General features: G+C 46.3%; 1 protein-coding gene across 11 annotated transcripts in view; it reads left to right on the top strand.

The window, feature by feature from the left end:
• JAKMIP1 (janus kinase and microtubule interacting protein 1) overlaps positions 1 to 23150 on the top strand; it is a 342118-nt gene that overhangs the window by 237020 nt on the left and 81948 nt on the right. For all 11 annotated transcript variants that reach the window (XM_063923480.1, XM_063923560.1, XM_063923546.1 and 8 more), the window contains exons 9-11: positions 218 to 346; positions 1271 to 1399; positions 1888 to 1971. In XM_063923480.1, coding sequence (XP_063779550.1) covers positions 218 to 346; positions 1271 to 1399; positions 1888 to 1971 — 342 coding nt within the window. The remainder of the gene's footprint in view (positions 1 to 217; positions 347 to 1270; positions 1400 to 1887; positions 1972 to 23150) is intronic.

The following is a 23150-nucleotide window of genomic DNA, read 5'->3' as shown; positions in this document are numbered from 1 at the left end:
TATTTTTGTATTTTTATTTTTTTATTCTCTCAGGAACTCTATGTTTAATGCATGCTGCCATATTTCTCTGAAAGGTCTTTGCATTGCACAGCAGAAATGTTACAACATGTTAATAATTTGGAGGACATGAGAGATTAGGTGTGTGAAGGGAAGGGAATTGTACTTTTGCATAGCGCTTCTGTTTATGCAGCACTCTATAACCAACTCTCGTTTTTAGAGGCATGTTGTGGAGACGTTTTTTGGATTTGATGAAGAATCCGTTGATTCTGAAACCTCGTCAGTCACCTCATACAACACCGATAAAACAGACAGGACACCAGCAACGCCTGAAGAAGACATTGAAGATGTAAGTTCTAGTCAGTGTTACTGTATAATCAGTGTTATGTCCTTCAGCATTGGATGGTCTACGATGGTTTTATTGTGTGCACTGTGCGTTACATTTACAGATTACAGTTTGTGGATGTTGGTGCTTTTATAGTTTGCTAAATTTGGGATTAACCTAACCAATAAATGAAAAATGTTTACGAGTCTCCGGATCTGGACAATTTCCGTCCCTGGGTTTGTGGAGACTTGATTTACCGCAGTTATCTTTGGTGATCGCTATTTCATGATCCATATGTAAATATATTTAACATTAATCCCCACCTAACCGTATTTTACTGTATTGGGTGGATAAATGGGATGGGATCAGGATCTCAGCACTTGGTATGCCGGCGGTCAGAATACCGACAGCGGCATCCCAATGCGCAGGATCCTGACACCTACTAGGTAAGTATACTAAGCCTAACCTCCTACCTGCTTAATCCTCCCTCCCCGCTGCCAGGCATACTTAGTCAGCCGTCGGGATTCACTGCACTCGATGTCGGGATTCCGACTGCCAGCATCCCGAACGTCTGGATCCTGACCAGATCATGGATAAACCCCTAGTCCACGTGTCTGAAGTAGCTGTACGACCAGATATAATTTCAAATAATTAAATAAAATGTCACAATTTAAAAAAAAATCTGAAATAATTATTTAATTGTGGTCTGTTGCGATGTAGACGGCAGAAATTTGTCGCTAATATGCTGTAATAATTTCTAAAGTCTTTGAGGTCCTTCCTATACAGTATGGCATGTTTAAGGTTTGATGTAGCATAGACGCAGTCTCAGAACCTTGATATAGGGAACATGGGTAAAGCACAGACTGGACACATTATAGATCAGAAATGTCCGAGAATGTGTATGATTAATAATTTAATAATACTTTGCTGCATTCTTTATTTTTAAAGAGTACCCCAAAAGAAGAAGCTGACTTGAGGTTTCGCCAGCTGACGCGAGAGTATCAGGCAATGCAGCGGGCATATGCCTTACTACAAGAGCAAGTGGGTGGAACGCTGGATGCTGAAAGAGAAGCCAGAGTAAGTTTAATTTCCATACAGATTATGGACTCCGGCGTGGCACGAGTTCCCTGTTCCACTGAATGCTTAAATGACTCCATCCTGGGAAACACAGTCCTGTCATAAATTCTCTGTAATCACATGTGTACATTTGTAGATGAGAAGTGTCATATAACGATCCATCAGCAATGGCAATTCTAGCTCTGGTTAAGCATGCGATATGTTCAGATAGCCTGAACTAGTGTTTCAGTCTATTTGAACAACCACCAGATCAAATAAATGCAGAAAACGCTTCAGGAGCTTCCAGTGACGTGACCGGTTCCTCCGGGCACCTTTTCTAAACCGAGTCTGGTAGTCATTCCTGTGTTCCTAAAGACTGACATAATATCCGTATTATTCCTATTGCCGTATATCTGTCTTGTATTCCCGTTCATGTATTGTAACGTTTACCAAAGTTAGAGAAAATAGTTGCCTTTTGGCTCACTCTAGTGTGTGTTTGTCACCCACAGTTTCGGGACCAGTTACAAGTTGACCTGTTCAGGTGCCAGGCGAAGATTGAAGACTTGGAAAATTCTCTGTCTGAGAAAGGAAAGGTAAATCTTGCCGAGCAGTCTCTCCATAAGCCATTGTGCTTTCTTCTGTGCAGCGTGGTTTCCACACTTGTAGCTTGGTGGTGGGCTGTATATTTGTAAGAGCATGACTCTTTATATTTTGCATTTTATTTTCTTATTAAAATAAAGGTTTACAGTCCAAAAATGAGTTTTTCATCTGATTGTGTAACCGAGCAATTAAAATGGACAAAGTGCAAGTCAGAATAACTTTCGGACACCACTTTTTCTGATTTCTACTTTTTTGTATCTTTAAATCTAACCTCCTCCATGTTTTTTTCAGTAGAACATTTAGTTGCTTTGAGAAAGATATCCTGTATTGTGCAATGAACAATACAGTACCTGGAAACTCAGAGCTTGGCCTTCAGAATTGGGATTTCTAGCTTTCAGGTTTACGGTCAGAATCACTCGGTTTAGTGGGCCTCAGTTCATGTTTGTAAGTAAAGCAAAAAAGCATGCGACTAGGCAAAACAATGCTGCACTGCAGCTGGGGCCGATGTAACATGAGCAGAGAGATTTAGAATTGGGTGGGGTGTGCTGAATCTAAATTGCAATGTAACAATAAAGCGGTCTACCATTGTGGCTGTACAAGCAGCAAGTATTTACCCTGCACAGGAAAATATAATTGCATTTGCTCCCCTTGCATGGCAACATGGTATGTTCCAGACACAAAGCTAACGTTCGCTTTACCTGCAAAAATGAATCAGGCCCCCTTTGTCCCTTACTCCATACTGTATATTAGAAACATAGGGCCAGATTCAAATGTCCGTCTCCCCCTCCTGGCCCCTATCGCGCCCGCCGGCGGTATTCTGGTGTTAATGCCGACGGGCGCGACAAGTTCATTTTAGCTCGCTACCCCCCCCAGAGGTAGCGGGCTAAAATGCGTGTAAAGAGACCTGTTTGGGTGCCTAAACGGGTTTCTTCATGATTGCGCCTATTACTTTAGTCAGGTTTAGGCACTTGGCATCCTGAATGTCTTGGCTCCGGAATCCACAGATCTATTAGGTGAATAAAACAGGATGTGGGAGAGAGAACAGGAGTACAGTCACGATAAAAGAAACCTCATCCCATATTTGTGGCTGTAAGTTGGGTTATGCCTATGTAAATATTTGTACACTTTAAGATGCTATCTACACTCTTTATATGCTAAAGGATTCCCACTGGTGGTAAAAGATACCTTTTATGAGCGGAATACACTCTACACTCGTGTGAATATGGAACGCCAAACCCTAATACATATAGAGAGGTGAAGAACGTTTATATTAAAGGCCTTTCTCTTACGGGGATACTGGGAATCCATTTTGTACCATGGGGTATAGACAGGTCCAGTAGGAGCCTTGGGCACTTCAAGAATTTGATAGTGTGGGCTGGCTCCTCCCTCTATGCCCCTCCTACCAGACTCGATTTATAAAATGTGCCCGGAAAAGCCGGTCACGTCGCTGGAAGCTCCTGAAGCGTTTTCTGCATTTATTTTATCTGGTGGTTGTTTTCAGGCAGGGCTGGATGGCACCAGCCTGCCTGCTTCGTGGGACTTGGGAGGGGAGATGCCCCAACCTCTTGAAGGGTTAATGGTCCCGTTCCCCGCTGACAGGACATTGGCTCCTGAGGGAACTATTCGCTACCCCACCGCAGCGAGCGAACATTCACGCAGCACGCCACCACCCCCTAACAGAGCCAGAAGAAAGAAGAGTGGTGAGTACTAAGTCGGCGTCCCGGTTTGCGGGTTGACGGCCATTATGGCGGCATGAGGGTACAGAGACGTGCGGCTTCTACATGGGGCTGCTGGGTCTCCAGACTCGGTACACAGGGCAGACGCACAGCTTCTGAGGGGGTGAACGGAGTCTCAGTAGACTATGGGGTATATTTACTAAGGTCCCGATTTTGACCGAGATGCCGTTTTTTCTTCAAAGTGTCATCTCGGTAATTTACTAAGCAAAAATCACGGCAGTGATGAGGGCATTCGTAATATTTTGGAAGTCCTTGGAAAAAAATCATGAATCAATACACCATCGGTCAAATACGCCTGCAATTTGGTAGAAATCGGTCATTTACTAAAAAGTGCAAAACACAAACACTGCCGACAATAGCCAAACACTGCCGTGCTAAAATACAAATCGTGAAAAAGTGCTAAAAAAAAACAGACCTGCTTTTTTATCCCGTGTTTGTATAGGCATGCACGGATCCATGAGATCCGTGCATGTTTATCAGTGGGAAGGGGTGGGAAATGTTATAATTTTTCAAAAAAAAATTGCGTGGGGTCCCCCCTCCTTAACCAAACCAGCCTCGGGCTCTTTGAGCCGGCCCTGGTTGCAAAAATATGGGGGGAAAATTGACAGGGGTTCCCCCATATTTAAGCAACCAGCACCGGGCTCTGCGCCTGGTCCTGGTTCCAAAAATACGGGGGACAAAAAGCGTAGGGGTCCCCCGTATTTTTGAAACCAGCACCGGGCTCCACTAGCTGGACAGATAATGCCACAGCCGGGGGTCACTTTTATACAGTGCCATGCGGCCGTGGCATCAAATATCCAACTAGTCACCCCTGGCCGGGGTACCCTGGGGGAGTGGGGACCCCTTCAATCAAGGGGTCCCCCCCCCCAGCCACCCAAGGGCCAGGGGTGAAGCCCGAGGCTGTCACCCCCCATCCAATGGGCTGCGGATGGGGGGCTGATAGCCTTTGTGAAAAGTGTTTGATATTGTTTTTAGTAGCAGTACTACAAGGCCCAGCAAGCCTCCCCCGCAAGCTGGTACTTGGAGAACCAAAGTACCAGCATGCGGCGGAAAAACGGGCCCGCTGGTACCTGTAGTAGTACTACTACTAAGAAAATACCCCAATAAAGACATCACACACACACCTTGAAAGTATAACTTTAATACATACATGCACACCAACATACATACATACTTACCTATGTTCCCACGCAGGTCGGTCCTCTTCTCCAGTAGAATCCATGGTGTACCTGTAGAAAAAAATATACTCACATAATCCATGGTTGAAGGCTCCTCTGCTTGCAATCCTTTTGTAATCCACGTACTTGAAAAAATAAAAAAACGGATACCCGACCACGAACTGAAAGGGGACCCATGTTTTCACATGGGACCCCGAATGCCAGAAACCCCCTCTGACTGATGTCTAAGTGGGTTTCTTCAGCCAATCGGGGAGCGCCACGTTGTGGCACCCTCCTGATCGGCTGTGTGCTCCTGTACTGTCTGACAGGCGGCACACGGCAGTGTTACAATGTAGCGCCTATGCGCTCCATTGTAACCAATGGTGGGAACTTTCAGGTCTGCGGTTGACCGAAAGTGACCTCACCGCTGACCTGAAAGTTCCCACCATTGGTTACAATGGAGCGCATAGGCGCTACATTGTAACACTGCCGTGTGCCGCCTGTCAGACAGTACAGGAGCACACAGCCGATCAGGAGGGTGCCACAACGTGGCGCTCCCTGATTGGCTGAAGAAACCCACTTAGACATCAGTCAGAGGGGGTTTCTGGCATTCGGGGAAAGGGGTCCCATGTGAAAACATGGGTCCCCTTTCAGTTCGTGGTCAGGTATCCGTTTTTTTATTTTTTCAAGTACGTGGATTACAAAAGGATTACAAGCAGAGGAGCCTTCAACCATGGATTATGTGAGTATATTTTTTTCTACAGGTACACCATGGATTCTACTGGAGAAGAGGACCGACCTGCGTGGGAACATAGGTAAGTATGTATGTATGTTGGTGTGCATGTATGTATTAAAGTTATACTTTCAAGGTGTGTGTGTGATGTCTTTATTGGGGTTTTTTTTAGTAGTAGTACTACAGGTACCAGCGGGCCTGTTTTTCCGCCGCATGCTGGTACTTGTGGTTCTCCAAGTACCAGCTTGCGGGGGAGGCTTGCTGGGCCTTGTAGTACTGCTACTAAAAACAATATCAAACACTTTTCACAAAGGCTATCAGCCCCCCATCCGCAGCCCATTGGATGGTGGGGGACAGCCCGGGCTTCACCCCTGGCCCATGGGTGGCTGGGGGGGGGGGACCCCTTGATTGAAGGGGTCCCCACTCCCCCAGGGTACCCCGGCCAGGGGTGACTAGTTGGATATTTGATGCCACGGCCGCAAGGCACTGTATAAAAGTGACCCCTCGGCTGTGGCATTATCTGTCCAGCTAGTGGAGCCCGGTGCTGGTTTCAAAAATACGGGGGACCCCTACGTTTTTTGTCCCCCGTATTTTTGGAACCAGGACCAGGCGCAGAGCCCGGTGCTGGTTGCTTAAATATGGGGGAACCCCTGTCAATTTTTTCCCCATATTTTTGCAACCAGTGCCGGCTCAAAGAGCCCGAGGCTGGTTTGGTTTAGGAGGGGGGACCCCACGCAATTTTTTTTTTAAGTTTAAACATTTTTTATTTTTTTTACAAGGTGCACAATGAAGCCCTGCACGGATCTCTCAGATCCGGCCGAGATTCATTGTATTAAAGTCGGCAGTGTTTTACAAGTCACTCACGTAAAACACTGCCTGAAAAAACGAATGACATCGACATCGGAAAAACCGAAAATGCAGAATACGGCAGCTTAGTAAATTAGTCGTAATCAATTCAAAAAGTTGCATATTTACACTTTCGATGTCATTCGTGATTGAACTTTGACCTCAAACGGGAAAATATGAATCTTAGTAAATTTACCCCTATATGTGTACACAGTACCCAGACTGGCATTACAGACTTAAAAGGGGGCTGACTCCATTTTAGGCACAAAATTACATCAGCCAGCATAAAAGAGCGGGAAGACCGCGCGCCATTGAAGGAACGGCGCTTCACTATGAGCGGATCCAGCAGCTCACCAGCGCCATTTTCCCTCTGCAGTGGACGCGCAGCTCCTCCGGAGAGACTGCACATTACCTCAGTGGTACCAGGGGGTCATAGCAGGTGGGGAGCGATTATAAGTGTACTGAGTCCCTAATCTAGGTACGTAGTCTGCGACCCAGCTAAGCTTGGCATTAGCAGTAAGGGTGCCGTGTGCTGGCTCCATACTTTCTCTGTCTCCTTGGAAGGGCTCTTTGTGGTTTAATTGTGCATTTAACCTGTTCCTGTGTGTGTGTACTGTCACAGTATGTCAGACAAAGAGTGCGTTTCATGTAAGGCACAGTGTTCCTCTTCTCCAGGGGGTTCACTACTGTGTACTCAGTGCAGTGTACCTTCCCACGCTAATGGGCAGAGCCATTGGCTGGACTCCATTAAGGGCATGATTTCCAATATTTCTACTAAATTGTCCCGCAATGAGAAAGAGAGATGCAATACTTAAGACAATCAATGACTGAGTTTTTGAAGATTACCCAAACCATCGTCTCAGTCCCCTGCCTTTTGTCCACAAAAATGTATCCATGCCAGTATCCATGGGTCATAGATCTTATTTCCCAGGGCTACAGACTGGAGTTTCAGGATCTCCCACCTCACAGATTCTTCAAATCAGGTTAACATGTTTCACAAGAGGCAAGTATAACCTTACAGGACGCCATTCAAAAACTGACACAGACTCGGGTCATTGTTCCAGCTCCACCTCGTCTGCAAAACAAGGGGTATTATTCCAACTTGTTTGTAGTACCAAAACCGGACAGTTCAGTAAGACCGATTTTGAAACTCAAGTCGTTGAACCCGTACTTACGAGTGCTCAAATTCAAGATGGAGTCCCTGAGAGCAGTGATCTCAGGACTGGAGGAGAGGGAATTCCTAGTGTCTCTGGATATCAAAGATGCGTACCTTCACATTCCGATCTGGCAGCCTCATCAGGCTTATCTACGGTTTGCACTGCAGGACTGTCAATACCAGTTCCAGGCCCTGCCATTTGGTTTCTCCACGGCACCGAGAGTGTTCACCAAAGTGATAGCAGAGAATGATGTTTCTACTCCGCAAACAAGGAGTGAACATAATTCCGTACCTGGACGATCTTCTGATAAAGGCACCGCCCAGGGAGCTGTTGTTGGGCAGCATTGGCCTCTCAACTAGACTACTCCTGGACCAGGGGTGGATTCTGAACTTGCCCAAATCTCACCTGGAACCGATGCAGAGGCTTAAAATCCTGGGAATGATACTGGACACAGTCTCAGAGAGTGTTCCTTCCCTTGAGGAAGGCTATGGTAATCCAGTCGATGGTTCAGGCTGTCCTGAAGCCAACCTGGATCTCGGTGCATCTGTGCATTCGCCTTCTGGGGAAAATGGTGGCCTCTTACGAGGCGCTTCAGTACGGAAGGTTTCATGCGAAGGCCCTTCCAGCTGAATCTGTTGGACAAATGGTCCGGACCGCATCTTCACATGTACCAGAGGATCTGTCTGTCGCCAAGAGCCAGAATCTCCCTTCTATGGTGGCTACAGACTTCTCACCTCGTCGAGGGTCGGAGGTTCGGGATTCAGAATTGGATTCTGCTAACCACAGATGCAAGCCTAAGAGGTTGGGTAGCAGTCACCCAGAGGGTGCAGTTTCAAAGAAGATGGTCAAATTGGGAAGTCGTCCTTCCAATAAACATCTTGGAACTCAGGGCAATCTACAACGCCCTTCTGCAGGCATCATCTCTCCTTCGGAATCAGGCCATTCAAGTCCAGTCGGACAATGTAACGGCGGTAATGTACATAAACCGACAAGGTGGAACGAAAAGCAGAGCAGCAATGTCAGAGGTGTCCAGAGCCGGCCCTAGCCAATTTGATGCCCTAGGCAAAATTTTGTCTGGTGCCCCCTAGCTCCGCCGCTAGTTCTGCATCTGTACCTGCAACGCTCAGGTAGTGGGGCCCACCGGGGGGTTACCCTGTGGGCCAGTTCAACTCTGCACAATGCCACACAATAATGACCATAATACATATAATTCCACACAGTAAAGGAACCTTACACATATGCCCTACATTAGTAATGCCCATAATACACTTAATGCCACACAGTAATGCACCTTACACATATGCCCCACATTAGTAATGCCCATAATACACATATACTGCCACAGATACTGCCACACTTGCTGGTTATACAAAAAGACCAGTATCAAACATGTAGAAACTGTCCATTCTCTTCACTATTCAGTGTGTTTGCTGGTGTCTGTTACTGCATGCCCTTTACTTTATACTGTGGGAGTGATATGCTCTGCCCTCCAGTCTGATGTGTCCGAAAGTCATGCTGCACTGATGTTTCATATAGAAAAGCACAACGCAACTTACTGACCACGTTACAGTGCTGGGTGGCAGGGGAATTTTACGGCATGGACTGACTAGGAAATAAAGTGTGGGGAGAACATTGCCCATGTTATGTCCCTGCAGACACCTGGGAATTGCACAGGGATAAGGGACACAGGATAACAGGGTCCCCCTCCCCTATGTGCACAAGCAGTATAGGTGATGTCAGGTTTCTGTGAAGCAGTCTTCCAAAATACACATGTGTTATAGAAGCCATCCAGTAATAACCTTATATAGTCAGTGAAAATGTCACAGGTCCAGGAATTGCATTTGCTTGGCTTCTGCTGTCTGTCTGAGGTCTCACAAGTCAGGGGCATTCAAGCATGTCAGAGGAAGTTTAAGGCACAGTGTGCATTTTTTTTTTACAAATGTAAACAGCAGTGTATACAAGTACTGATTTGAATACATTTGGAAAGTAACAGTTAGTTTGCGGACTGTCCCTCCCAGCATGAGATACTGCAGGGACATGCTTGGATGCTCCTAGACATGCTTGGATGCCCTAGGCAAATGCCTAGCCTGCCTATAGCTAAGGCCAGCTCTGGAGGTGTCAAGAATTCTCCTCTGGGCAGAAAAACATGCCGTTGCGTTGTCGGGAGTAGACAACTGGGAAGCAGACTTCCTCAGCAGACACGACCTGCACCCGGGGGAGTGGGGCCTTCACCCAGAGGTGTTCCGGTTTATGACACGTTGGTGGGGATATCCACAGATCAACATGATGGCCTCTTAACTCAACAAAAAGCTGAAGCGGTATTGTTCCAGGTCGAGAGCAGTGGCGGCAGACGCTCGGACAACTCCGTGGGTCTACCAGCTGGTGTACGTGTTTCCTCCACTTCCTCTGATCCCAAGAATTCTAAATAGAATTAAAAAGGGAAAAGGTTCAAGCAATCCTCATTGCTCCAGACTGGCCTCGAAGGGCTTGGTACGCGGATCTTCTCGAGATGCTGATCGAATGTCCCTGGCCTCTACCTCTTTGCGAGTATCTTCTGCAACAGGGCCCGTTCCTCTATCCAGACTTACCGTGGCTACGTTTAATGGCATGGAAGTTGAACGGCTGATTCTAGCCAGGAGAGGGATTCCTGACAAGGTCATCCCTACTATGATTCAAGCCAGGAAGGGGGTAAGGTCTAAACATTTCCACCGTATATGGAAGAAGTATGTCTCTTGGTATGAGAACTGACAATATTCTGCGTTGGAATTTCATCTGGGACGTCTCCTGCTTTTTCTGCAGTCGGGAGTGGATGTGGGCCTAGGCTCCATTAAAGTCCAGATTTCGGCCTTGTCTATTTATTTTCAGAAACAATTTGCTTCTCTCCCTGAGGTCCAGACGTTCTTGAAAGGTGTTCTGCACATCCAGCCTCCCATGGCACCTTGGGATCTCAATTTGGTGCTGCAGTTCCTCCAATTGGACTGGTTTGAACTGTTACAGGAGGTTGACGTAAAGTGCCTTATGTGGAAGACCGTCACACTGTTGGCCTTGGCTTCAGCAAGACGTGTGTCGGAGCTAGGGGCGTTGTCTCACAAGAGTCCCTACTTAATTTTCCATGAAGGCAGAGCTGAACTCAGAACTCATCAGCAATTTCTTCCTAAGGTGGTGTCCGCATTTCACATCAACCAACCTGTTGTCTTTCCGGCTGTTATGGACACCTCTGCTACTTCAAAGTCTTTGGATGTTGTGAGGGCTTTGAAGGTGTATGTAAAGAAAACAGCTCGTCACAGTAAATCCGACTCGCTGTTCGTTCTCTATGATCCCAATAAAACTGGTGTCCTGCTTCAAAGCAGTCTATTGCATGCTGGATCAGGCTTACTATCCAGCATGCTTATTCCACGGCAGGTTTGCAGGTTCCAAAATCTGTACAGGCCCACTCTACTAGGTCGTAGGGTTCTTCTTGGGCGGCTGCCTGGGGTGTCTCGGCTTTACAGCTCTGCTGAGCAGCTGCTTGGTCAGGTTCGAACACGTTTGCAAAGTTTTACAAGTTCGATACTTTGACCAAACTGAAGGTCCTCAGAGGTCAGTCAGATCTGCAGGAAAAACACAAATGGTTTGAAACTTGCGCTATACAGAACTTAAATATAAGGTCTGGAATATAATATTAGTCCCACTAGGAAAGAGGAGTGTGTGCGATCTTCATCAGGAAATGATTACACCTGTGTTCTTTACTCATTGGAAAGGAACTTACATTTTGTTCCCTTCACGAGTGCACGTAAAGGTATCTTTTCACACTGTCCTCTCTTTTATACTTGGAAATACAGCCAGAAAGTAACATAAAAAAAGAAACTTACATCAAGTTTCTGTCACGCGTCCACGTAACAGTATCTTTAGGGTCCTTCGGTCACAGTAACATAGATATCCTCCAGATTTTCCAAAAATAATTTTATTAAACAGTTCCACATAAAATCACAAACCAAACTGGGGCTGGTAGTGATGTCGGTGAACCTTGGAGTGAGCTAGATGGAAAACGAACTCACACATACGTCCTGGCTGCAGACTCAGGTCCGTCGTATGGATGGTGAACAAGTCCAAACCGCCTCCTCGGTATTACTCTGACACAAAAGGTGACCCCTCACCGACTGCTTCAACGCTTTTCTGGGAATCCTTTCCCCTTTGTCAAGAAGGGACTTGTGAAAAGATACTTTCACGTGCACTTGTAAAGGGAACAAAATGTAAGTTCCTTTCCAATGAGTAAAGAACACAGGTGTAATCCTTTCCTGATGAAGATCGCAAACACTCCTCTTTCATAGTGGGACTAATGTTATATTCCAGACCTTATATTAAGTTCTGTATAGCGCAAGAACATTGTCCCCGATAGCAAAAGATAAACACATTAGCCACCTATAGGGAAAAAAACCCACTTAGGCCCCTACAGGAAAACAATAAAACACTGGCTTTCACAGAAAAAAAACCCCCACATAGGCCCCCACAAGAAATAAACACAACACATTGGTCCCTTCACAGAAATAAAACAAGCAACACATTGGTCCCCACAGGAAATAAAAACAACACATTGGTCCCCACATAAAAAAAAACATCATCACATTGGCACCCACATAAAAAAACAAAAAACACATTGGTATCTTCAGGGAAAAAAACATTCGCCCTCACAGTGAAAAAACAAAAATTGACCCAACAGAAACAAAAAAGCCCATTGGCCCCCATTGGAAAAAAACAAACACTCTGGCCCCTTCCACATGAAAAAATAAATAAAATGATGTCCCTGAGGGTCCGTGTGTTAGGGTGGGCAGAGTATGTCATTTGAGCTAGGGTGTGGTGTGGGTTGTGTATATTCCTGAGGCAAGAGGGAGAGGGGGCAGTCTATATCCCTGGGCTGCGAGGGCGGTGTAGGTTGGGTAGCTTATATCCCTGGTGCCCAGGGGTAGGTAGGGGTGTGTATAAATAAATTTCTCCAACGTCCTAGAGGATGCTGGGACTCCGTAAGGACCATGGGGATAGACGGGCTCCGCAGGAGACATGGGCACTTTAAGAAAGACTTTGGATCTGGGTGTGCACTGGCTCCTCCCTCTATGCCCCTCCTCCAGACCTCAGTTTGATACTGTGCCCAGTGGAGACTGGGTGCTTTCAGGGAGCTCTCCTGAGTTTCCTGTAAAAGAAAGTGTGTTTTAGTTAGGTTTTTTATTTTCAGGGAGCCTGCTGGCAACAGACTCCCTGCATCGAGGGACTGAGGAGAGAGAAACAGACCCACTTCTCTGAGTTTCAGGGCTCTGTTTCTTAGGCTACTGGACACCATTAGCTCCAGAGGGATCAGTACGCAGGTCTCACCTTCGCCGTCCGTCCCAGAGCCGCGCCGCCGTCCTCCTCGCAGAGCCGGAAGAAAGAAGCCGGGTGAGTATGTGAGGAAAAGACTTCAGAGGCGGCAGAAGACATGATCTTCATAAGAGGTAACGCACAGCAGTGAAGCGGTGCACCATTGCTCCCATTCACCTCACACACTTCGGTCACTGTACGGGTGCAGGGCGCAGGGGGGGCGCCCTGGGCAGCAATAAACACCTCAGGTGGCTAATACACATATATACATGTACAGCTGGGCACTGTACATGTATAAAAAGAGCCCCCGCCATGTTATTAGTAAATTTGAGCGGGACAGAAGCCCCCCTGCCGAGGGGGCGGGGCTTCTCCCTCAGCACTCACCAGCGCCATTTTTTTCTCCACAACACTGCTGAGAGGAAGCTCCCCGGACTCTCCCCTGCTTGACACACGGTGAAAGAGGGTTTTAAAGTAGAGGGGGGCACATAATTGGTGTATATACATTATACATAAGCGCTACTGGGTAAACATTCTGTGTTTTTCCTGGGTCATATAGCGCTGGGGTGTGTGCTGGCATACTCTCTCTCTGTCTCTCCAAAGGGCCTGGTGGGGAACCTGTCTTCAGAAAAGATCTTCCCTGTGTGTGTGTGTGTGTGTGGTGTCGGTACGCGTGTGTCGACATGTCTGAGGTTGAAGGCTCACCTAAGGAGGAGGGGGAGTGTATGAATATTAGGTCTCCGTCGGCAGCGCCGACACCTGACTGGATGGATATGTGGAATGTTGTAAGTGCTAATGTTCATTTATTGCACAAAAGATTAGACAAAGCTGAAGCTAGGGTACAGTCAGGGATTCAACCCATGTCTGTCCATATGTCGCCGGGACCTTCGGGGTCTCAGAAGCGCCCACTATCCCAAATAGTTGACACAGATACCAACACGGATTCAGACTCCAGTGTCGACTACGATGATGTAAAATTGCAGCCAAGGGTGGCTAAATGTATTCGATATATGATTATCGCAACTAAAGATATTGCTGAGGAACCCCCTGTCCCTGACACAAGGGTACACATGTATAAGGGAAAGAAACCTGAGGTCACATTTCCCTCCTCACATGAGCTGAACGAATTATGCAAAAAAGCGTGGGAAACTCCAGACAAAAAACTGCAGATTCCCAAAAGGATTCTTACAGCGTATCCTTTCCCGTCACAGGACAGAATACGGTGGGAATCCTCCCCTAGGGTAGATAAAGCTTTGACACGCTTATCAAAAAAGATGGCGCTCCCGTCCCAAGATATGGCTACCCTCAAGGATCCTGCTGACCGCAAGCAGGAGGTTACCTTGAAGTCCATTTACACTCATTCTGGTACGTTGCTCAGGCCGGCAATTGCGTCGGCCTGGGTTTGTAGTGCTGTAGCAGCATGGACAGATTCTTTATCAGCGGATATTGAGACCCTTGATAAGGATACCATTTTAATGACCCTAGGGCATATAAAAGATGCTGTCTTATATATGAGGGATGCTCGAAGAGACATTGGTCTACTGGGTTCCAGAATAAATGCTATGTCCATTTCTGCTAGGCGAGTCTTATGGACCCGACAGTGGACGGGGGATGCCGACTTAAAGAAGCATATGGAGTTTTTGCCGTACAAGGGTGAGGAATTGTTTGGAGAGGGCCTCTCGGACCTCGTCTCCACAGCTACGGCAGGTAAATCGAATTTTTTGCCTTATGTTCCCTCACAATCTAAGGAAAGCGCCTCATTATCAAATGCAGTCCTTTCGTTCAAATAAAAGCAAAAGAGTACGTGGATCGTCCTTTCTTGCCAGGGATAAGGGCAGAGGAAAAAAGCTGCACACGGAAGAAAAAGCGCAGGAACTCATGACTCTAGTCGAGAATCTGTTGAAGCCGAAACAAGCGTCAGTGCATCATTGCACTCAAGTCCTGGGAAAAATGGTGGCGACATACGAAGCCATTCCCTTCGGCAGGTTCCATGCAAGGACTTTCCAGTGGGACCTATTGGACAAATGGTCCGGGTCACATCTGCACATGCATCAGCGGATCACCCTGTCCCCCAGGGCCAGGGTTTCTCCTGTGGTGGCTGCAGAGTGCTCACCTTCTAGAGGGCCGCAGGTTCGGCATTCAGGATTGGATCCTGGTGACCACGGACGCAAGCCTCCGCGGTTGGGGAGCAGTCACACAGGGAAGAAATTTCCAAGGCCTTTGGTCAAGTCAAGAGACTTGTCTTCACATCAACATCCTGGAACTGAGGGCCTTATTCAACGCCCTACGTCAAGCGGAGACCTTACTTCGCGACCGACCGGTGCTGATTCAGTCGGACAACGTCACCGCAGTAGCTCATGTAAACCGCCAAGGCGCCACAAGGAGCAGAGTGGTGATGGCGGAAGCCACCAGAATTCTTCGCTGGGCGGAGAATCATGTAAGTGCACTGTCAGCAGTGTTCATTCCGGGAGTGGACAACTGGGAAGCAGACTTCCTCAGCCGACACGACCTGCATCCAGGAGAGTGGGGACTTCATCAGGAAGTCTTCTCACAGATTGCAAGTCGGTGGGGATTGCCCCAAATAGACATGATGGCGTCCCGTCTCAACAAAAAGCTACAAAGGTATTGCGCCAGGTCAAGAGATCCTCAGGCGGTAGCTGTGGACGCCCTAGTGACACCGTGGGTGTTCCAGTCGGTCTATGTATTTCCTCCTCTTCCTCTCATACCCAAGGTGTTGAGAATAATAAAAAAAAGAGGAGTGAGAACAATACTCATTGTTCCGGATTGGCCACGAAGGACCTGGTATCCGGATCTGCAGGAAATGCTCACAGAAGGTCCGTGGCCTCTTCATCTAAGACAGGACCTGTTGCAACAGGGTCCCTGTCTGTTCCAAGACTTACCGCGGCTGCATTTGACGGCATGGCAGTTGAACGCCGGATCCTAGCGGTATTCCGGATGAGGTAATTCCTACGCTAATACAGTCTAGGAAGGGCGTGACATCTAAACATTATCACCGTATATGGCGAAAATGTTTCTTGGTGTGAGGCCAGGAATGCTCCTACGGAAGAATTCCATCTAGGCCGTTTTCTTCACTTCCTACAGACTGGAGTGAATTTGGGCCTAAAGTTAGGCTCCATTAAAGTTCAGATTTCGGCCTTATTCATTTTCTTTCAAAAGGAATTGGCCTCTCTGCCTGAAGTACAGACTTTTGTGAAGGGAGTACTGCATATTCAGCCTCCTTTTGTGCCTCCAGTGGCACCTTGGGACCTTAACGTGGTGTTAAGTTTTCTTAAATCACATTGGTTTGAACCACTTCGAACAGTGGAGTTGAAATATCTCACTTGTAAGGTGGTCATGTTAGCCTTGGCTTCGGCTAGGCGAGTTTCGGAATTGGCGGCTTTATCACATAAAAGCCCCTATCTGGTTTTCCATATGGATAGAGCGGAATTGCGGACCCGTCCTCAATTCCTACCTAAGGTGGTCTCATCCTTTCATATGAACCAACCTATTGTAGTGCCTGTGGCTACTCGGGACTTGGAGGATTCAGAGTCCCTTGATGTGGTCAGGGCTTTGAAGATTTATGTGGCCAGAACGGCTAGGATCAGAAAAACAGAAGCACTGTTTGTCCTATATGCAGCCAACAAGGTTGGCGGCCCTGCTTCAAAGCAGACTATTGCTCGCTGGATCTGTAACACGATTCAGCAGGCGCATTCTACGGCTGGATTGCCGTTACCAAAATCGGTTAAGGCCCATTACACTAGGAAGGTGGGCTCTTCTTGGGCGGCTGCCCGAGGGGTCTCGGCACTACAACTGTGCCGAGCTGCTACTTGGTCGGGGTCAAACACCTTTGCAAAGTTCTATAAGTTTGATACCCTGGCTGAGGAGGACCTCCTGTTTGCTCAATCGGTGCTGCAGAGTCATCCGCACTCTCCCGCCCGTTTGGGAGCTTTGGTATAATCCCTATGGTCCTTACGGAGTCCCAGCATCCTCTAGGACGTTAGCGAAAATAAGATTTTAAACCTACCGGTAAATCTTTTTCTCGTAGTCCGTAGAGGATGGTGGGCGCCCATCCCAAGTGCGGACTATTTCTGCAAGACTTGTATATAGTTATTGCTTTCATAAGGGTTATGTTATAGTTTCGTTGGTTATGGACCGATGATATGTTCATACTGTTAACTAGATTGTATATCGCAGGTTATACGGTGTGATTGGTGTGGCTGGTATGAATCTTGCCCTTAGATTAACTAAAATCCTTTCCTCGTACTGTCCGTCTCCTCTGGGCACAGTTTCTCTAACTGAGGTCTGGAGGAGGGGCATAGAGGGTGGAGCCAGTGCACACCCAGATCCAAAGTCTTTCTTAAAGTGCCCATGTCTCCTGCGGAGCCCGTCTATCCCCATGGTCCTTACGGAGTCCCAGCATCCTCTACGGACTACGAGAAAAAGATTTACCGGTAGGTTTAAAATCTTATTTTCTTATGTTCTGTGCTCCCTACTGGATGTTGCTGGGAAAAGAAGGGGGAGGGGGGAGGAGTTCTGTGCTACCAGCAGTGTGGACAACTCCTTTCAAATTGTCTAGATAAAGTCAAAAAGGTATGTTCCTGCAGGCGCAACAAGAGATCCCTTAAATGTTTAGTGGCAATAAGAATTTATTCAGGCATGTTAATACAATTAAATGTGTCAAAAGCTAGCAATAAAATTATATTAAAATGAGTATGAAAAAGCGTCATAGTATCGGATTAAACAGAGGGGAGTTCCTTAAAACCGCATCAATGGTAAATACAGTATTTAAACAGTGTAATATATGTGTATGTGTGTGTGTGTGTATATATATATATATATATATATATATATATATATAATCCTCCTTATTTGGGAACCAGATGTCCTTTGTTTCTGGCGATTTAACGTGATATATATTACAGTTCAGGTGAGCTTATCCCTGTTTAGTTCTCCCTTACTTATTAAGCAGCGGCTCCTGTTGTCAGTCTGTTAGTGAAGCGTGCCTGGGGTCCACCGCAGGCGCTGCTGATTACCAATGGCAATTGGTGTGTGCAGTGCCACAACTTCTTTCTGACAGTGGCACCTCCAGGAAGCAGTGATGGACTCTCCTTCCCTCAGGCAGCGGTTCAGCTCCAACACCTAGCAGTGGATAACCGCGGTATGCACTCGTTCTTACTGATGCCAGGTGTCCCGGCAAATGGCACCTGGAAGTGCATGCTAGCCGAACCAGATGACTGCTTGTAGGCAATGTGAGCCGGCTCGGCAGGCAGTGTAAGCCGGCCCAGCAGAGGGGGAGGATGGGACCGGTCAAGTGGAAGATTTCCTGCTATCCTGGTGGCCCAATCCGCCCCCTCACAGCAATTTCAACAAAAGAGGTAAAACTTTGGGGGTCATTCCGACCCGATCGCACGCTGCGCTTCATCGCAGCTGTGCAATCGTGTCGGAACTGCACTTCCGCTGCGCCCGCATTGCGCAGGCGACGCCGCTAGCGAAAACGCATGAAGATTGACAGGAGGAAGGCGTTCCGAGGCGTCAACTCAGTTTGCTGGCGTGAAGATCCGAACGCAGGCGCGTCGAAGCGTTTGGAGGGCGGATGTCTGACGTCAGTTCCGGGACCTGCAGCGCTGGATTCATAGCACAGGGTAAGTAACTCTGACCCTGGTCTTGTTCTACACAAAACTTTTTTTGCATAGCAGGGCTGCACAAGCGATCACAGCCCTGCTTAGCAAAAAACACTCCCCCATAGGCGGCGTCTAGTTGATCGCACGGGTAGAAAAAAGTTGCTACGTGCAATCAATTCGGAATGACCCCCTAAGTTTTTAGGATTAGTATTTTTGCAGTGAAGAAATTGGTATACATTTGCATATTAAGCATAACTATGCACAGCACGGGTCACTTCTGTCAGGCCTGTCTTTTGCCGGTTTCCCTTAGATTGTGTACTTTTTCCTCAATTTTGGTACTTTTTACTCAGTTTTGTGTCTTAGGTCACTTCTAGCAGTGGCATTTCTACAATAGGTCCAGGGTGTGCAATGCACATGGGACCCTCCAGGGGGGCCCACACCCTGCACCCATTTCTTCAATACTTATCCCTCTGGAGTCTGGCGTCGGCGATAACAGCACTGCAGAGATTATCGGGAAAATGGTCACCGTGCCATTTCCCCGGAGACTTGAGCATGTGCGCTAGACGCCGGCACAGCTCTAGGCTCTACAAGGGACCCTAATGCTCAGTCTAATTGAGGAGGGGGCCTGGACAGAGGCTGCATGTAGGCCCCCACCTCACTTAATACGCCCCTGGTTTATAGCGTACTAGAAATTTAACGGTAATGATTAATGCGGCTAAATTGCAAAAGTTCGTGGCGCTCTAAACGGGGCTATTACATGCGGCTTTAGCATAGGTGTATGTGGAGACATCTGTATGGAAAGCCTCTGGTGTGTGTGTGGATTTTATGGTATATCCACTGGTATATCCACTGTGTCACTCACAGCATTCACAGAGAGGCAGCAGATGGGATAAAGGAAACAACCCAGACTTATTTCTGATTAGAATTGTCTGAGGCAAACCTGCGCCTGATACAGTACTGATTATATAAGTGGTGTGGCTATTACCATATAAATGACCTGAATGTTAGGTGCGATCTTTCTCATTATCACTTTACTGGCCTCAGATTATCAGGGAGAGGAGATCTTGTAGGCAACAGAGGTAAAAATATATCCGCTTCCATTCAGTTATAGAAACATAATTTGCTTTATCTGGAGTAGGGAGCACCGGTCATCTGTCGTATCAGTCAGCACCGTTCCGGGATTTGTGTCACAGTGCGTGAAGCAACCTGGTTCCTTTATTCATTTCAGATCGGATTATGTAACGTTATCAGGCTGTTTCAAAAGTGGGTGTGCTAGTAATACAAATAGTAATACACTTTTACATTCATTTTCTATGACATTTGTTCAGGTTTGGCAGTTATTTTTCGCGCTTAGATCCCGCAATCATTGACATTATAGTTTTCCGAATATCAACTTAACAAATTTTGAACTTTCTTGGTAATGCAGGGGCAGATTTAACGAGCGATATTCTTGTTTTCACTGGTTCTGAATGATAAATGGTGCTCCAGCCAATCAGCTCCCAACGGTCATGTGTTTGAAAAATGACAGCTGATTGGATAGAACACCGTTTATCATTCGTAATGTACGATTACAAGAATATTACTCGTTGTTAAATCTGCCCCTTAGTTTGGAGATTTTCCCTCCTCCCTGGATACAGCAGCTGGTCATTTTCTCCAACTGGACACAGGCACTTGACATTTGAGGATAGTATTACATAATATATTGAAGGTGATGCGGCCAACTTGGGTACACTACGAAAGATAGAGGGAGGAAATACAATATAATAATGCAGCGCATTTATATTGGTAACAATAAGCAAGACAACGCGCAAACACAAAATCACCATCAGTTTTCCATACCGTTTATTCTGTCCACAACAGGTGAGGCAACCATTTTCTGTGCACTACACAGTAAAACAATACTTTATGTAGAAAGAAGGTGGAAATAGAAAATACATATCGTAAACACAGATCAAGTCAAATACCTAGATCAGGAGTCCCACATTTTATTATTTTTATCCTACCCAAAGCAGGTAAAATGCAGCCATCTTGGGCGCATTGCGTAGGTTTACTGGCCAGCATAAACAGTACATATAAATATAATACCAAATTGGGGAAATACAAAATACATGTGAAATGCTTAAAGGCAATATAAACGTGATATTGTAACTGCTTCTCTTGAGCATCTTGCAGTTGGCGCAAATTGGACCTTTTTGTGATGTGGCACTGTGCTTACTTGGTGAGGGCTTAGTATAGTGTTGCTATAATAACCCTTAAATCAGAGATACCTTAGTTACACAGGTTTATGTGGCAGCTGACTCAAGCCTTCATTTCACCTGGTTTTAATCGACCACAGATCCTGGTTGACTCATGTGTCCCTAATTAAAAAGGATATTAGTAGCAAATTCAGGCCTGTAGGTTCAGTAGGCCGTAATCTGAATTATATGCAGGGTAGTTTAGATGAGTGATGTTTGCTTGAGGGTAGATTGAATTTGCAGGAGGGTAGTTTGATGGTAGATTGGAATTGGCAAAATTGCTGGAAAGTTGTTTGTAGGAAGGTAAGTTTAGGCTGACACTGCTGAGTGGGTAGGTGTTGAGTGCCGTTGGAGGGTTCTTTGGTGTTCTTAGTGGAACTCTGAGCTGGAATATACAGTAGGTGGTAAGGGTATCGTGTGTGGGACACGGAATGTATGATGATTGAGGCAAAAGCTGGTATGATTGTGCGGACCAAGCTTGGCATGTCCTATATACATATAGAGGTGGTTTTCCTGGCAAGGGTGTGGGCTCAGACCTGGCATGTCGTATGGACACACAGCTGGTTTAGTATACTTATCATTTGTGCATTTAACCCAGGTATGGATTTACATTTATTATCACCCTAGGGCAATTTTTTCATATTACCCATACACCCATATATCTCTCATTAATCCCCAGCCCTACTACTATAGAAAATTAATATATGGACGTTACTCTGCCCTTTATTACTTTATACTAATAGTGTGTAAATACTGAATTGTTGCGATATGACAAAAAAATGTAAATGCCCATATGGCTTCTCCTCTAGTCCGGGTGTCACTGTCCGTTCTATGTCAAAATATATTTAATAGAGCTTTTAACACTCTGCTGCTCTGTGTGTCCAAATCATATGATTATTATGCCATTATTTGGAGTATGGTACCATATCTGTTCTTGAAACTTTTTTACAGCCGATCATAAGATGACCCCAGGCGTATAATATTTTAATAAGCGGTCATAATATTACCTGAAACCAGAGTACATTATTACAGGCTATGTGGGTGAAAAGATTAGGTAGAGAGGCGAGAGGGGCTCCCCGGAAGTCGCATGGACCAGGACTGTTACTCAAATGCCTGAAGAGCAAGGGGCATGCACTTTTTGATCCACTGCTTTTATAGGAATTAATTGCGTCTATATCTCTGAAAAGTTGCACACCGCATGTGTTTGTGTCTGCATGCTAAGTCACCTGACCAAATGAGCCACAGTGACTCAGGAATGTTTTGTGCGCTCCTGGGCAGTGATTGGAATCTGAGGCAAATGCAGGATTCTAGAAGGGGGTTTCCAAATGCACTCTGCGGAACATTGGAGCACAAGTGCCGGTGTCAGGGGGGGCAGTAGAAGAGCCTAGTACCGACCCTGGACATTAATGTAAACATTGGTCTTTTTATACACTGGATACTATATGGAATACAGTATTAATATTTAACACTACAGATAGTATAGGCTGTATCAAGCACATTAAACTAATGTAAATAAAATAAGTGGTCAGGAAAAGGTTAAAAATACCATAATAAATAAATACACAAACCTAATAGAACCTGAAGGAGGCAAAACTGCACTTTCTAAGCACACATTCTCCCACCTCATGGTAAGGCTCCTGTCTCTTCTGCTTGGCAGCTATTCTCCGGTCCAGTGCAGTGATTGAGGGCTCAGATCCACATATACAGCGGAATCTACAGAAGAAGCTGCTACCACAGGGCATACGCAGCAGCTCCGCTCTGTCCCTTAAACTGCGTGATGTGGTAGCAGCTCTAGTAATCATATACTATTGCTATTGTCGTAATTTAAGCCTGGCAACATGAAACCCCTCCTGTGTGTGCCTATGGGTATGTGGCTAAACAGATGCACAGATATTTTGTCTGATTGGTGTGTAATGGGAGTGTTGCAGAGTTGGGCGCTTAATTGCATACATTGGAGGTCATGTGCATGTAACTGCAGTTGCTCATAGTGGGAATCCCAGCCTTTACGTATTCAGACGCACAGTTGTACACCAGCGGCTAAGAAGCTAACATGGTTGCAGCAGCCTGAACCTCAGAATCAGCCCCTTAATGCACATAATTATGTATCTGGTTGTTGGGTTTCCAAAAACTGTGGTCATCTATCGCTGAGTGTGATTATAGAGTGCTGCTTGATATCATTATATATACATTAATAGCAGAAGGATGATTTATGGGTGACCTATTTCTATAATGCCGTTGTCTGAGCAGGGCACTTCATATACCATATTGAAGGCCTTGGGGCTTCATTCAGCACGGATTGCAGATGCGATCGCTAATCTGCGAAGACCTCTAGTCAAGCCTACAACCCATCGCAAATATAG

The sequence above is a fragment of the Pseudophryne corroboree genome, chromosome 1 (assembly GCF_028390025.1).
Source record: "Pseudophryne corroboree isolate aPseCor3 chromosome 1, aPseCor3.hap2, whole genome shotgun sequence".
Lineage (NCBI taxonomy): Eukaryota > Metazoa > Chordata > Amphibia > Anura > Myobatrachidae > Pseudophryne > Pseudophryne corroboree.
This window is presented reverse-complemented; position numbering and strand designations above follow the sequence as displayed.